General features: G+C 40.3%; 1 protein-coding gene across 1 annotated transcript in view; it reads left to right on the top strand.

Moving 5' to 3' along the window:
- Positions 1-17,471, top strand: part of C9H12orf40 (chromosome 9 C12orf40 homolog) — a 74,085-nt gene that overhangs the window by 35,131 nt on the left and 21,483 nt on the right. Inside the window, exons 5-6 of the mRNA XM_033958872.1 lie at positions 1,482-1,545; positions 13,644-13,756. Coding sequence (XP_033814763.1) covers positions 1,482-1,545; positions 13,644-13,756 — 177 coding nt within the window. The remainder of the gene's footprint in view (positions 1-1,481; positions 1,546-13,643; positions 13,757-17,471) is intronic.

Below are 17,471 nucleotides of genomic sequence, written 5' to 3'. Positions count from 1 at the left end.
GGGTCAGGCATTGAACCCCTCAAGATAACCTCTTGATCGACTTTTGTAAACTATTCCTGTTTGACTTGTATAATTGTATGTGCCTTCTGCTAGAATAGGTAGTGCCAGAGGGCATCATTCATTAGAGAGGGACAGTTAGTAATATTAGTATTTGTTAAATTACTAATTAGTATTACAGTATATGTATGCACTAACAAGCCATGGATGTACTTACGGAAATCACAGTTTTGTAACACTACTGTACATAAGGTAGTGCTTGAAGTTTTGAGGTTCAGACAAGGAGTCTGATTGCTGAATCCATGACTGTTAGTACTGATGCAATAGACACTTTCTTATAATGCTATGAGGACTGGTCATTGAATTCTTTACCAGTTTGGGTAGATGGGAATTTGAAGATCTTGAATTGGACTGTTTTGAGTTGCCCCTGGATACCAGTTACTGCCTGGTACCGTGTAAGAAAACTTATTCTTACCATGGTGCTATGTATGACTGGATTTTTCTTTTTGGTTTCTTTGATGCCTCTAGATCGCTCACTTTTCTTTTCTCCTGTATAGCATTATAGAAAGTTAGAAAGCAATTTAACTGAATAATTTCACCAAATAGTTCTGACTGCTCTTTTGTTATTTCAATTTCATAGCTGGGAATTACTCTCTAAACTCAGTGTTTCACTCACAGGGCTAGTTTTGGGGATAACCTTCTATTCTGTTTGAAGGATTCTCTAAGCTCCCTCTTGGTGACCCTCTCTTTTCTAGTTGAAGGTTTTCTAGGTCTATCTCATTAGAAGTCAGTTCTAAATTGAAGGTTGTTGGTTGGAGAACCAAACGTGTAAAGCTGCCATGATTTTCTTCACATATGACATTTTAGATTATATGAATATGTATAACATGGCAATTACTTTTTTTGTCCTTTCCTCTGCTTATTTGAACAAATGTGTTCCGGATGTGTATTTAAGTCCACCTAAGGCTTTCTGTGATCATTAAGGTCCAAATTATAAAGGGTTTTCTTTTATTCTTTGTGGGGAAAAGACCTTACTGAAGCAGGCCCTCATTATTATCTTTGTCTCTGTTAAAATTGTTTTCTGAATTTATTTTTGTTACGCTGTGTTTTGTTGCTGTTTTCATTTGAAGACAACCATACCTAGTAGGTCCCATATTTATGATGTTTCTAAGGGTGCTTGTTTTCAAAGAAAGTTTAATTCTTTCCCTGTAATGCTTGCTCTTGCTCTCTGATGACAATTCAGTGGAATCACAAAACCCAACTTTCTCTTTTATAAGGAGTTACAGTTGATCACATTCTCTAAATAGTAGTTGATCTGCTATTATAACTTGGATCCCTTCCTGATCATGATCTGAGGCAGTTTTATTAAAGCTTTCCAGAGTTTCTTCTGATCTTGATATGTCTGGTTTTAGCAAATGTTGAACAAATAAGCAATTTTATTTTTTCTAACAAGTCATACTCATCATATTTCTAATTACTATCAGCATGCCGCAGCAAGGAAGGACAAACAAGATGAAGCATTTGTCCAAAAACATCAGAAATGAACTGGTGAGATAACTGTAAAATTTTGATTTAAATTTATGCAACTGGAGATACATTCTGATATATCTCTCTGGAGTTGGTATTCATAAGGACTTCATGCAGTTAACACTTGGTACTAACATATATCCTTTTTTGAAAATTTTGCACTAGCAAATAGAACTTTTGGCCAAATATCTTTGTGTCTGGTCAAAACTTATTTACATATGTGTAAGAAGGGTAAGAGGTGCTATCCCAGGACAAGCAGGCAGCATATTCTCACTTGTGAGTGACGTCATCCACAGAGCCCCAGTATAGACAGCTGCTAAAGCGCTCTTGCTCTTTAAGAACTTAAGAAAGTTCACGGTTGACCACACCGCGCATGCGCGAGTGCCTTCCCACCCGACGTAGGTGAGTGCTCCTCAGTTTTCAGTTTTCCGCTGAGCTACAAAGTCGTGTGTGTGAAACGGTCTCCATTTTATTTTGCCTTCCTGCTTGCGCATTTCAGATTTTTTTTTTTATTCTTTTATTTTTATATAAAATAAAAAAATTTTAAAAAGAATTTACTTTTTTTCTATTCTTGATGTAGCCTTTTTATGACGGTGGGGCCTTGGCCTCTGCCTTCGGGTTTTGATTTGGCTGAGGAGATTTTCCCTTCCATATCCCACCCATTAACTGGCTTTAAAAAGTGTGGCAGGTGCCAGGGCACTATTTCCCTAATGGATCCACATAAGTGGTGTATCCAGTGCCTTGGCCCGGATCATCACATGGAGTCTTGTACGTGTTGCTCGATGCTACAAAAGCGTTCCATAAAAAGCCACCTTTTACAGCAAAGACTTATTTTTGGTACCATAGATACATTGCAGGTACCGTCAACACTGTCCAAGCCATCGATGTCAAAAGCATCGCCATCGTCTGAGGTTCCAGCTTCCATGTCAGTGTCACAGGTTATAGCTCCATAAGCCAGCTAAGAAGTCACCAGCTTCCCAGATGATGTCTCAGGCCACTAAGGTATCGAGTCTAGTCGTACCGGCCAAGCAGAGACCATTGATGCAGCTCGCTTCAACTTCGAGGTGTGCATCTTCATCCATGTCATCCTCTCCGGAGCGAGTCACGGCACCATTGATATCGGTGTCCAAGACACAGGTGTCGGTGCAAACTTTTAAAGAGAAGCTCGATGCTCTCTTTCAACTAGAGCTTGAGGATATATTTCAACTTGTTACCCCCATGTTGGCTCCACCAGTACCACCTCAGCCTGAGCGTCACTCCATGTAAGATGCAGGTACCACCACTGCCTCATCGGTACCACAAAATCTCGGCACCGCTCATCATCATTGAGTCATGCTTCTAGACACTGTTCTTCAAGGTACCGGTCTCCCACAAAGCATCGATCTTCAACCCATTGATCTCTTCCAAGACATAAGAAACCTCCTTCTTTTGTAACTTGCTCCAGTCATTCCAAGCATTCTTCTTCACGTCTTGCTTCCTCTAAGTCTGGCAAGCATTCTTTGAAATCCAAGCATATTTCTCCCAAAAGTTCAGACAAGCATAAGAAGTCTGCCTCGCCTACTCCATCGGACCGGTACCGAGCCAAACGTTGGTACTGTTCTCCTTAAATTCCAATAGATTCAGATATTCTGGATTCTAACCAGGGCGCATCTCCATCTTCTAGAGAGGCTTATGATTCGCAGGCAGAGTATTCTCCTTGCACTACATCTCAGAGAACTTTCTCCTTCTGATCCGGTCTCATTTACTCGATTTATCAAGCATATGAGTAAAGACCTGGCAGCTAAATTGGAAGCAGACCCAAGTATTCAGCGGAGTTTCTTGAAACTATGAACTACGAACATCCTCCTAAGGAGCTTCTCAAACTTCCTTTACATGGTATCCAGAAAGAAACTCTTCGTAAGAATTGGGAGTCCCTTATTCCATTCCGGTTGCTTCCAGGAAGCTGGATTCTAAATACAAAATCATTCTCATTCTTGGTTTTGATAAGCCTCAACTTTCACATCAATCTCTCATGGTTGAATCCACTCTCAAAAAATCTGCGCCTTCTAAAGTCTATGCCAGTTCCTTCAGGCTGTGAAAATCGAATGATGGACAGATTTGGGAGGCATCTTTAAAGGAATTCCATGCTGGCTAATAGTCATCAATTACAATTTTTATTTTACCTGTTATCTCAAATATTTGGTAAAACAAATGCCAAACTATTACAAGTATCTTCCATCTCACAGGAAGTCAGAATGCCAACACATGTTTATTACTCTCACTCAACTCAAGCATCATGTGGTCCAATCTGCATACAATGACTTTGAGCTGTCTTCTCGAGTTTCTGCAATGTCTGTGGCCATGAGGAGGCTTGCATGGCTGAGAATGCAGATATGGATGCTAATCTCCATGATCGCTTAGCTAATATTCCCTGCCTTGGAGATGAGCTTTTTGGGGACACTATTGAAAATACAACTAAAAAACTTTCTAAGCATGAAAAATCTTAATTCACTACTCTGGTCTAAATCTAAATCCTCTTTTTCCAAATCTTTCAAACCATCTACTTCTTATCAGAGGCGTTATACACTAAAGTCTACTCCTCTTTCTAGACTGCAGCAGAAAACACAGTGTCAACGTACTCAAAAGCCTCAGACCTCTGCTGCTCCCAAGTCAAATCAGCCTTTTTGACTGACTACTCCAGAGCATAATTTCAATCAAGATATCTCTGCCTCTCCCCATTGGAGATCATCTAACACATTATCATCATCATTGGCAGCTAATCACCTTCGATCTCTGGGTTCTCAATATCCTTTGAGAAGGTTATTCTCTTCATTTCCTCGACATTCCTCCAGATCATCCTGCAAGAGAGTTTCCTTCCAACCCTCTGAAGTCCTCTCTGCTTCTCCAGGAAGTCAAATATCTGCTCATTCTCAATGCCATCGAGAAGGTTCTTTTGGACCAGCAGAACACTGGGTTTTATTTGCGGCATTTCTTTGTCCCGAAGAAAACGGGAGGTCTTTGCCCGATATTGGACCTCAGAGCTCTCAACAAATTTCTTGTCAAAAAGAAATTTCGGAGTCAGTCTCTGGCTTCCCTGTACTCTCAAGGAGGCTTACACTCACATTCCCATTCACTCAACCTCTTGCAAGTTTCTCAGATTTGGGGTGGGAAGTCATCATTACCAATACAAGGTTCTGCCCTCAGCGAGGCACATGATGGTCCTCCTAGGTCACATGGCCTCTACAGTTTATGTGACTCCTTTCATCAGACATCACATATGGATCTCTCAGCGGTCACTGGCTTCTCAGTTTCCAAGAGGACAATTTCTAACTGATTGGCTGCTTGCATCTCATTTTATTATGCTCAAGCTGGGCTGCAACTGGAAGGTCGAGTCACAGCCCACAAGGTTTGAGCTATGGCAGCTTCAGTAGATTTTCTACGTTCTACTCCTATAGATGAAATATGCAAAGCTGCTACTTGGTCCTTGATTCATACTTTCACTTCTCTTTACTGTGTGGAATCCTTTTCCAGACGGGATGGACATTTCGGCCAGCAGTATTACAAAATTTATTTTCACAATAGCCAACTTTCCCACCATTCCATTTCTGGTTAACTTGGAGGCCACCCACATGTGAGAATATGCTGTCTGCTTGTCCTGGGATAAAGCACAATTACAGGAGTTATTCAGGGACAGCAGGCAGATATTCTCACAACCCACCTACCTCCCCTGGTTGGCTTCTTAGCTGGCTTTCTGAACTGAGGAGCGCACACTTATGTCAGGCGGGAAGGCACTTGCGCATGTGCGGTGCGGTCAGTCATGAACTTTCTTAAGTTCTTAAAGAGCAAGAGCACTTTAGCAGCTGTCCGTATCTGGGCTCCGGGGATGACGTCAATCACATATGAGAATATGCCTGTTGTTCCTGGATAACTCCTGTTACAGTAACTGTGCTATCTAGCGGTATGCCAAAAAGTTTTGGTTTGTTTATTGTCTCCTCCCCCCTCACCAAACTAACCTGTATGCCCATCTTCCAAATATCCCAATTACTAATATGTGAGCAAAACGTTGAAGAAGCTATGACCCCTATGGCCTACTCCATTCCACTCTCACCATTCCATGGCATATGCCTGCAAAATAGTGATATTCAGCTCTTATCTGGATAATTTTATGCAAATATCTTAGCTACAGATATTGAATGCCTAAAATATCCAGAAAGGTTTTCTAGATATTTTTATACATCCACTTACCCATCTAGCTACTAAATATTTGCCCAAGTTTTAAAAGATTTTGCAGCCATGTAGTTTAAAAGTCATAGTATTCAAAAGATGACCTAAACAATTTGCAGGCTTAAATTTTTATTTTACTTGGTACAGGGTTTCTAAAATCCCTTGTATATTTGTAGATTTTTCCAATCGGCTGTCTAAAAAATATAATTCAAAATGCATTAAAATAGTAGTTTGTTTCACTAATCTATACAAAGAAAATATAAATAACAATTATAGAAATATTCAACAGGCAATTAAGAATAATAAACCAAAAAGTTTTGATTGTATAAATCTTCACATCCCTTGACACAGTACTTGGTAGAAGCCCCTTTGCAGGAAAAACAGTTATGGGTCATTCAGGATAAATGCCTGTCAACTTTGCAATAGCCTAATGATTAGTGCAGTAGAATGTTTTCCTCGAGAATGGAGTTCAATTCCCAATGCAGCTTCTTGTGATCCTGGGCAAGTCACTTAACTCTCCATTGCCCCAGGTACAAAACTTAGATTGTGAGCCCACTAGGGACAGAGTGTTATGTACATCTAGTCAGTGGCATACCAAGAGGGGGAGGCGGTCTGCCACGGGTGCAAGCCATGAGGGGGGTGTTCCCAGCCTTAGAGTCATGGTCCGGGAACTACATTATTTATGGAGTATGATGTAATGATTATGTATAAAGATTTGACAAATAAATTAAAATATTTTCTATACAGCTTTTTTTGAGTAAGATATGCTAATAAAACCTGGGTATGATTTTCAAATGAACAGGAAGTATTTTATTGGCATACAAACCCTACGTGTTGCCTCACAGGGAACGGTTATACTTTCAACCAACAAAAAGAAGGGGAACAAAGGTTCTAGTTTACAGGAACTATGCTTCATTTGTCTACGTGCTGCCATGCCCCAAATACAGGGTTCACAGCCCTGGGTCTATCACCCAGGTCTGGTTTTAGTCAGTCCCTGGAATAAAGTCACAACTTCACAAATAATGGTTTATTCCAGCCAGATAGTATGTGGAAACATCAGTTCAGAACCTTCCTTTCCTCTTGGTTCTATATTTCCTCTGGGACCTATCTGGAAGTAGCCCACCCCTCTGACTCAGCAAGATTGACCTTACTTCCTTACTATGGCTCAGTTGTAAGCTACAGACTCAGAGCATAGGGTATTCTGGGACATGTAGCTCTACCATCTTTGGGCTAGTGCTCCCTTCTGCCCAGTGGTATAATTGTAGTCTGGGAACATGCTGGGCCATGAAAACAAAGTACCCAGAGTCTTGGGGCCGGGCCGTGGCTCCAAGGCTAGGAACACACCTCTCATGGCTTGCATTACTAAAAATATATTTTTACATGGGGGTGTCACATACCCTAGGTACGCCACTGCATCTAGTAACAGTATACAAATGATTAGTAGTAAAAGTTAGTAGTAATTTTTGGCCATTTATCTTGAAGAATAGCTCAAGATCTTTCAAGTTGGCAAGGGATTGTCTGAGGAATGCAATCTTTAAGCCTTATCACATATTTTCTGTTGGATTCAGGACTAGACTATGATTGAGGCATTCAAGGACATGTACATGGGATAACAGTCAAGGGATAGGAAGTAATGTCCTATTAAGGATTAAGAACTGGTTGAAAGACAGAAAACAGAGAATAGGTTAAAATGGTTAGTATTCTTAATGGAGAAGGATAAATAGTTGGGTTCATCTAAGCAAAAAATATGCAGATGATTGAGAGAACAAATCAATGAACCAAAAATAAACCTCTCAAAATATACTGTTACTCTTATAGTTACTTTGTTTTCATTGTCTGTGCCATAAAGGTAAAATTTCATTAAATACTCTTAAAAGGAGGAAAAAGCCTCAGATCCACATGACCCACCAGAACTTAGCTTGCAGGCAGTACTGGAAAGGGAAATCACTTCACTGCCTAAAAAACCTCCTTATTGTGCTGTCATCCATGCATGCTCCAACTCATGTGTTCAAACTACAACAATAATTCCTTCACGTGTCAAAAGTTTTAAACAGCTTAAACAAGGTATGCAGGAAACAAGCTGTACTTATTTTTAAATGCTTGAAATCAGTTTTAGAAGCTCTAATCTCTCTTTGCCAAGTCACCGTTTCGCTTTATGCTGCGTCAGGGCATGGGTCCAAGAAGTATCCTTCCAATGGAAAAAGAAAGAAAAGAGAGAGCCAACAATAAAAATCAATATCTAGATGCTTCTCCTTATAGCAAAAAATTACTGTTCGGCACTCAAACTTTGTGCTCATTGTGTGACAAAGATGGCTGCAGATCAAAGCAGCCTTGGTTTAAACCAGCATGTGAGGTTATGAATGATGTACATGAATATTCTAAAATTGATGCGGGCTTACCTGACTTTTATTCATCAGCTTTATCAGCTTGTAAATGGTTATTTGAAAATGTAATTTCACACAGTTCCAGATTTTACTGAACATACATCTATCAGAAGCTCATTTAAAAAAAGTTTTGTATAATGATACGCTCATTCTGATATTATGCGTGTTTAGATTTAAAAAAAAAATAAGTGCCACTCAAATCTTAAGGTTCAGACCTCCAGGTTCCTCAGAACCTAAATGGAGAATGCTCTCTGCGCTATTTGGTAAATATTTGGGTTCCCCAGGGGTCTGTGCAGGAATCACTGCTTTTTAACATATTTATCAATGATCTAGCGATGGGAATAACTAGTGAGATAATAAAATTTGCTCATGACACCAAGTTGTTCAAAGTTGTTAAATCACAAGAATATTGTGAAAAAATTGCAAGATGTCCAGGCACCAAACTGGCAGATGACTTTTAATGTGAGCAAGTGCAAAGTGATGCATGTGGTAAGAAAGGAGCCAAACTATAACTACATGATACAGGGTTCCATGTTAGGAGTCACTGCCCAGGAAAAGGATCTAGGTGTCATCGTTGAGAATACTTTAAAACTCTTAGCTCAATTTGCAGCAGCAGCTAAGAAAGCAACTAGAATGTTAGAAATTATCAAGAAAGGAATGGAAAACAAAAATGAAAATGTTATAAAGCCCTATCACTTTATGGTACAATTCTGGTCACCGTATTTCAAAAAAGATATGGCAAAATTAGAAAAGGTACAGAGAAGGGTAACAAAAATAATAAAAGGGACAACTTCTCTAAGAGGAAAGGCTAAAGCACCTAGGGCTCTTCAGCTTGGAGAAGAGACAGCTCAGGGGTGATATGATAGAGGTCCATAAAATACTGACTATTGTAACATCATTTATCTAGCGTTTGCAGTGGGAACAGCAAAACGATCAAAACCTGACCCTCCTACACCGTCCAAAGTTCCGCTGCCAAAAGACTCTGCTGAGCTGATAGAGCAGGTACTGTCGGATTTAAATACAATATTTATTTATTTATTCGATTTTTTTAGCCCGTCCTCCCAAAAGAGCCCAGAACCGGTTACAATGAATATATTGGTGCATTAAAATTATAAGTAAGATAGGTACTTAAAAATTCCCTTACTGTCCCGAAGGCTCACAATCTAACTAAAGTACCAGGAAAAATGACAATTAGAAGAGTAATAAAGAAAGAAAATAGAGATAGAGGAGAAAAATAAGAAAATAAACATACTAATAAGATTACAATGATCTAAAGGAATTTGAAAGGTTAAAAAGAGGGGAGATAAGAATAGATGCAGAGGGAGAACCATTGAAGCAATAGAATTCTGGGGAAATTTAAATGAAATTTGAATGATAAAATAAAACAAAATAAGTGGTAAAACAATAAGTGAGATTAAAAAATATATCATAAACTAAAAAGTGAAAATAAAATCAAAACAGTCAAAACTGAAGTCCAGCTTGAACGGGCCCCCGAGCCAACCGTTGGTCCGATGGCCGGACTGCAGCCCTCCTCCGTCGGCTCTCCCCTGCTGGAATGGGAGAGGAGCGAAGACAGTGTCAGGTGCCCCACTGGAACGGGCCCCCGAGCCGACAGTTGGTCCAATGGCTGGACTGCAGCCCTCCTCCGTTGGCTCTCCCCTGCTGGAATGGGGGAGGAGCGAAGACAATGTCAGGTGCCCCGCTGGAACGGGCCCCCAAGCCAACCGTTGGTCCGATGGCCGGACTGCAGCCCTCCTCCGTCGGCTCTCCCCTGCTGGAATGGGGGAGGAGCGAAGACAGTGTCGGGTGCCCCGCTGGAACGGGCCCCCGAGCGGACCGTTGGGGGAGTTAAAGAGGAACTATGCAATTTATCACAGCAAATAATGATTTGTAATGCTCACACAGAGAAGCTGGAGCAGCGGATGTCGGGGGCCGAAGATACACTTAAACAGTGTCAGATAGATCATAAAAGTATATCTTGACTTTCTCAAGAGCTAGAGGATTGCTAATAATCATAGCAGATGGAATAATATCCATCTGCTGGGCTTGCCAGAGGGAGTTGAGGGTACTAACCCAATTGAATTTTTGATGAATTTCATTCCAGAAGTCCTCTCTCTGAAATGTATCTACTCCCTTGAAATAGAAAGAGCTCATCATGTCCCCTCCAGAGCTCTGAATAAGAAACAGGGTCCAAGACCATTAATATTAAGGATCTTGAGATTTCAACAAGTTATGGAAATTCTGACAGCAGCAAAAGTGGCAAAAAATATAAAATGGTGAGATTCACGTATTTTATTTCTCCCAGACTTTGCCAAGCAGACAGCCACACTGAGGAGACAGTTTTTACAGCTTAGACCGAAATTGAGGGAAATAGGTGCAAAATATGGCTTATTGTATCCTGCGGTAATGAAAATTACACATAATAACAAGACGAGTCACTATCAAGATTCTGATAATTAGAGGAATTTATAAATCAAGAAAAAGAGTCGTATGTCCTGAAACTACTAATGGAACGTTAAGTGTTAATGCGGTTGACAGTTGATAGTGGCGGTTGATTGCATCAGACTATTAAAGTTTGTACAATATACAAATTTTCCTTCTATTTTAACTTCTACGGTTTGCTAATGAATTTCTGGAAAAGATATCCAAGAGGGTGGAGGTTTTGGTTGGGGTTCATCCGACTGGCAGCCCAAAGATCCTGAAGATTGGACTATTTTGCGAAGATTTGAGGCAGAAATTCCTTTCCCTTCACTTCAGCTGCAGAGATAGCTGACAGGCAGGCACTTCTGAGACTGTGAGTACAGCCCCATTAGTTCCTATGGGGAAATTGGGTTGGGTCTATAAACATCATTTATGGCAATTTCTGGGGGTAGGGTCAGGTCTCCCAACTCTAAAACAACTATTTTAGCATTAAAAATTTTTTTTAATTGGTCTCTAAGGGCCATTTTTTGACATGATTTTTCTGGCGGTGGCCATCTTGGATTTTATTAATCTTTCCTACAGTTTTTTTCCCCCGACTCATTACTCCTTGATTTAGCAAAAAGTCATAGGGATGGACTTCTCAGCCTCTGATCAGATGAATTCATGTGTGGATTGTGCCAGACTGCCGGCAAAACAGCATCCATGTACCGTGTTGCAAAGCATATATGATGAAAGGGCAGGAATTTTGAGGCCTCGCTAACCTTGCTGCATCTTTGGACTTTAAATCTCCATGCTGAAAGTTTGCACACCACTTCTTTACTGTGGAATATGATGGAAATTTGTCACTCAATGTTTGCATCATACATTCATTGACTTCCTGTGGAGTTTTCTTCAGGAATAGGACCTTCTTGATGGCTCAGAGTTCCACACTTGAAAATTCTACACTTTTCGCTGACATGGTTCAATCAATGATCTGAAACAATGTCAAAACATAGCATTACAATTCTGCTAATTGGCACTTTGCATAATAAAATAACACTCTTCAGCTACAGTGGCAAATTAACACTAAGAATATAGGAAGTTGGTTGGGCTGAGAACTTTTCAGCACCCCCTCGTAATGAGGGCAATTTATAATAGGGTGCTTTGGCAGAAAAGGCACATAGGTATATATGTTGTGCCTGTTATAAAATGACAAAAATTTCTAAAGCACTCCAGCCAAAAAATAATACAAAAAACAACCCTCTGCTACTCAAACACTGATAGTAATAATTCTTGCAAATGTTATTTCATTTTTTTGTGTGTGATGGGGATCATCATATAAGGGGCAGTGAATCATGTCCAACAAATCCAGCAATTTCAATTAATGCTGAAGTCAGCACACTTATTTATTACTCATTTACAAAGCTGTGGTAGCGTTTCCCCCATGGCTAATTCACTGAAGCCTATTCAATTCCTATGGGCTTCAGTGTATTTGCTGTGGCTTTGTAAAAAGGGCCCTTAATCTTGCTATAAACATAAGTTCTAATTTTTCTATAAATATATATTTAAAAACCATCTTTGAACATTTATCCGCCAACATTAATTTGTGCAAAAAAATGTAAAAATAAATAAATAAATATATACACTTATCTGGCAATCACTGTTCCTCAAAAATAGGGTACAGCACATACAATTCCAAAGAAAATCAGAGTAGTTTCGAGGAAGGTACCTTATATACTTGAATATAAACCGATCCAAAAATAAACATAGGTAACCTTTTTCCCCAAAAAAAGGAGTAAAGAAGGTTGACTCAAATATAAACCGGTGGTTTATATTCAAGTACCGGTACAGAGCAGAAGCATCCCCTCCTCCCTTTCCTAGTTTCCTGTCTGCCGGCTCAGCAGCCAAACTACCAGCCAATCTTCCCCCCTTCCCTGAAAAGCCCCGCCTCCCAGACTCAACGTGGGCCTGTAGTACTGCCCTTGTGGTGCAGATAGACACTCAGTCTGCCCCCGGGTGGTCTAGTGGAACGGGAAGCCAGAGCTGTCTTCAATCCTTCCCTCCCAGTTCCCCTGCAGATCTGCCTTAGGTCCCCGGTGGTCCAGCGGTGAGGCAGGGCAGGAGCAATCCCTTTACACTCCTGCCCAGCAGTCTCCATAGTGAAAACATTACTGCTGTGAGATCCTGTGGCAAACTTCACGAGACTGCTATTCTCACAAAGTTTGCCAAGGATCTCATGGCAGTCATATTTTTACTACAGAGGTTGCCCCACCTCACTGCTGGACCTAAGGTAGACCTGCAAGAGGCCTGGGAGGGGCAAGCTAGTTGCACAAAGTCACTGGGATGGAGGGATTGACAGCAGCTCTGGCTCACTGTACCACTGGACCACCAAAGCAGCACTAGAAGCCTGCAATGGGTGCGGGATGGGGTTAATTCAAATATAAACCAAGACTCCCATTTTTGGGCCCAAAAATCTCAGTTTATATTCGAGTATGTACTGTAAATCATGGTCTGGTGAACTGAGGCACAGGCTGAACTTCCCAGTGATATACTAGTTGAGAAGCAGAATAACTGCATATTTTATGTTTACTTAATAACATTTAATTTTGCATCTTTCCTTGCTAGTTATTACCAGTTATGGAATCAAATTGTAATTCTAGAATGGAATATCAATACAGTATAGGTAAAAACTATGCAACTTGCTTAAACTCTTCAGCCTCATGGTCACCTAATTGCAAACAAACTCCAGAACTCATTGCAAGAACTCATCTGTTAAACAATCCTTGGGAATTATCCTGTAAAGAGAAACAAAATGGCCAGGTATTTCTTATTTATTTGAACTTATCTCAATCCTTTTCACTTAAGGCCATTTAAATTTGGGTACAGAAGCTGTTTCTCAGTATCCAAAAAGCTTATAATATTATGATGTTATTTACTTTATGCTCTATTGTAGATGGGGCCTATTAACTAATTTACTAATAAATAAAATTAATCCCCCTCCTAAAAAAATCAAACCCAACCCTACAAAAAACAAACAAACAACAAAACCTGTTAGCAATCATATGATGTAGTCTACAAATGATGCAACATTGCCAATATTCCATATTTTGACAGTTTCACTTATTTTCCCAGTCTGGAGATGTTGTTTCTGAGGATTCACAGAGGTTTGCATCAAAATACAAACATGTCAACAATCAAGAAGATATAATACATTTTGGAAACTTATTTGATCAATCAAATAGGGGGTAAGCTAATGTTAAAATGAGTTTTCTTTTTAATTTAATCATTAATAAGTATTCACTTGACAAGAAAAGTACGTACAGAAACAATTTGAAAGGTGCACATGTGTAACATAACAAATGATATATTTCTCTTATTCCATTTGAAAACTTACGTATGTTTGTTCAAGAACTGGTTATGAAAAACTTGGCTTTGTCAGTAGCCACTTGATTAGCACATATGGTAGAGATTTTCAGGATTATGATAAGGATATGGTCTATATATTCTGCTCTCATACTTTAGAAAATGATTCATTTTGTAGCAGGAGTTTTGGTCGGTCTCTCATGTGGATTCTTTTTGAGGTCTAGAATACAACTCCAAACTCACTCCTCACCACCATGCCCATTTTCAGGTTGACTTTTAAAAAAGGAGAAAAGTAGAAAATGCTTCTTGCTACCAAACTGCCAAAATACAATTTTGTTCTCTGTTTCTAGGCAGTACCTTTCTGTTTTTTCCTTTTATTTATTGAAAGCAGTCTGTCTATAGAGAAAACCAAGTTCCCTTGAATCCTGCTATTTATGAAGAACATCTGCTTTAAGTAACTTGATTTCTCCAAGAAAAGCAGTTGACTTCTTGTAAATAACTATGTATGGAAAGCAAAGTTGCTTACCTGTAACAGGGGTTCTCCATAAACAGCAGAGGAATGCAGCCACACTTGCTGGTGAAGTCCTCTGACTGAGCCTGCATGCCGGTGCTCTTCCCTAGGTATAGTAATTTTTTTTACATACTGAGCATATATGGACACCTTGCTTCTTGAGCTTCACCCCCTGCTTAGTCAGTTATGTTACTAGCTTAAACAAGATATAAAAAGGATGAAGTTGGTCCAGAGGAAGGCTACTAAAATGGTATGTGGTCTTTATCATAAGGCGTATGGGGACAGACTTAAAGATCTCAATCTGTATACTTTGGAGGAAAGGAAGAAGTGGGGAGATATGATAGAGACATTTAAATACATACATAATGTAAATGTGCATGAGTTGAATCTCTTTCATTTGAAAGGAAACTCTGCAATGAGAGGGCATAGGATGAAGTTAAGAGGTGATAGGCTCTGGAGTAATTTAAGGAAATACTTTTTTTTACAGAAAGGGTGGTAGCTGCATGGAACAGTCTCCCAGACGAGATGGTGGAGACAGAGACTGTGTCTGAATTCAAAAAGGCCTGGGATAGACACATGGGATCTCTAGAGAGAAAGAGATAATGGTTACTGTGGATGGGCAGACTAGATGGGCCATTTGGCCTTTATCTGCCATCATGTTACTATATTTACTGTGGGGATAGAGGGCGGGCAAGTGTTGTTGCATTCCCCTGCTGTCTTCAGAGAACCCCTGTTACAGGTAAGTAACTTTGCTTTCTCCAGAGATAAGCAGGGGAAATGCAGGCACACTTGCTGGTGAGTCCCTAGCTTCAAGCAGAAATGTGAGGAGGAAATAAATTATAGCACAAATAGGGGAGGACTGATTATCCAAACTGAATATCTTGTGCTGAACTCTGGTCCAAACAATAGTGATCAGTAAATGTATGACCTGAGGACCAAGTTGCTGCTTTGCAGATATCTTGAATTGGTACTGATTTCAAGTTTGTAATTGAGGAAGCTGTTGCTTATACTCAATGTGCTTCATTCTGTCTGGGAGGAGACAGGTAAGCTCTAGTATAGCAAAAAGCGATGCAATGAGCAATCCATGAAGATATAGTGCGTTTAGGTTCTGAGTTGCCTTGAGTAGCTGAATTGAAGGAGACAAAAAGCTGAATAGTGTTACAGATAGCCACAGTTTTGTCTAAGTAGAAAAGTAATGCTATCCTGCAGTCCAAGAAATTTTGGGTGAGTCCACATGAGTACCTTATTGGGGAAAAATTGAATGTATGGTAATAGATGACTACTGCTTGCAATTCACTAACTTTTCTTACAGAAGTAAGAGCCATGAGGAAGGCTGTTTTCCATACTAGGAAGGGAAGTGTGGCAGACCCCAAAGGTTCAAAAAGATTTTTCATCAACTTATCCAAAAACAATATTAAGATCCCAAGCTGAAGGTGGAGTCCGAAGTGGAGGTCGTAAGTTTCTGATTCCTTGAAGAAACCAAAAAACCAGAAGATTCTGTGAAATTGGCTTCCCATCTAGAAGGTGATGGTACAAAAAGATGACTTAAAGATGAAAATGTACAGAATTGGTCTTAAAGCCCAAATCTGATAAGTGTAGCAAGTATGCTAAAATGTGAGTAATCGGGCAGCGGAAAGAATCTTGAGCTTGGGAGTGTGTCCAGATAGAAAAACGTTTCCACTTAAGTTGATAAGACTTCCTTGATGATGGGCGTCTGGCTGCAAGAAGAACCATGTTTACTGATGATCCGCGTGTGCGGATCGCCGGACTAGATGGACCTTGGTCTGATCCGGTGAAGGCGTTTCTTATGTTCTTATGATGAAGAGACTGGGATGTCAGCAAGGGTTGTCCATTCAATTTCCATGCCATGAGATTGGGATTGAGAAGATTGGGATTTAACAGGTGACCATTCTGTTGGGAGAAAAGAGATGGATGATTCCCTAAAGGAAGTGGAGGAGCGTCGAGAAGGTTTAGGAGTATCGGATACCAGATTTGCCTGGGACTTCAAGGAGCAATAAGAATCATCTAAGTACTGTCTCTGATGACCTTCTGAAGAATTTTGGAAATCAGTGGAATTGGTGGGAGTGCATTCAGCAGAGTGCGATTCCATGGGATTGAAAAAGCATCTTGCGATTGAATGAGGGGCAGGACGTAAGGAGCAATACTTGGTGCAATAAGCATTGACTGCGGAAACAAAAAGGTCTATTGTAGGGGGTGCCCTATTGTTGAAAAATGTGTTGTACTACTTCTGGATTTAAAATATACTCGTGAAGATCGAGTTTGCAGCTGAGGGAATTTGAAATGATGTTCATCTTCCCTAGAATGTATACTGCTTGTATTTCTGTGGAAAGAGAGAGAGCAAAGGTCCATAGATGGTAGACTTTTTTGCAAAGGGGAAGGGACTCCATGCCCCCTTGCTTGTTCAGATAGAACATTGAAACTTGGTTGTCTGTTTGGAAAAGTAGACACGTGTTGCGAATCCAAGGGATAAATACTCGAAGAGCATAATTAATTGCTCGAAGTTCCAAAAGATTTATGTGAAAGTGTAGTTCTACTTCTGACTACTGACCTTGAGTCTGGAGGTGATGTAGATGCAGTCCCCAACCTTTCTTTGAGGCATCTGTGGTAATGGTGAGTAAATGACGTGGAGACTGGAATGGACATCCTCGTTGAAGGGATGGAGAGGGACACTTTGACTCTGGGTGGTAGAGGAATTAAGGTTGCCAATGATTGAGTTCACTGAGTCCAATTCAGCTTGAGATGCCTTTGCAGGGGTCACATGTGCAGCCTTGCATGTGGTACCAAAGCAAAGAAAGCAGCCATGTGACCTAAGAGGCACAGAATTCCATGCGTTGGAAGAGCAGGCGATTGTCTCATCTGGTTTGCTAGAGAGATTATTGTTTGATGATGTTCTTCTGGAAGATAGGCGCTTGCAGTGACCATGTCAAGTCATGCTCCAATATATGTGAAACAATGAACTAGTTGAAGCTTTGACTTGACAAAATTGATTATGAAACCCAGCACATGCAGAGAATGCACTGTGGTCTGAATGGTGAAAAGCAACTGCTCCCTGGAGTGTGCTACTA

Source organism: Geotrypetes seraphini, chromosome 9, assembly GCF_902459505.1.
Source record: "Geotrypetes seraphini chromosome 9, aGeoSer1.1, whole genome shotgun sequence".
NCBI lineage: Eukaryota > Metazoa > Chordata > Amphibia > Gymnophiona > Dermophiidae > Geotrypetes > Geotrypetes seraphini.
This window is presented reverse-complemented; position numbering and strand designations above follow the sequence as displayed.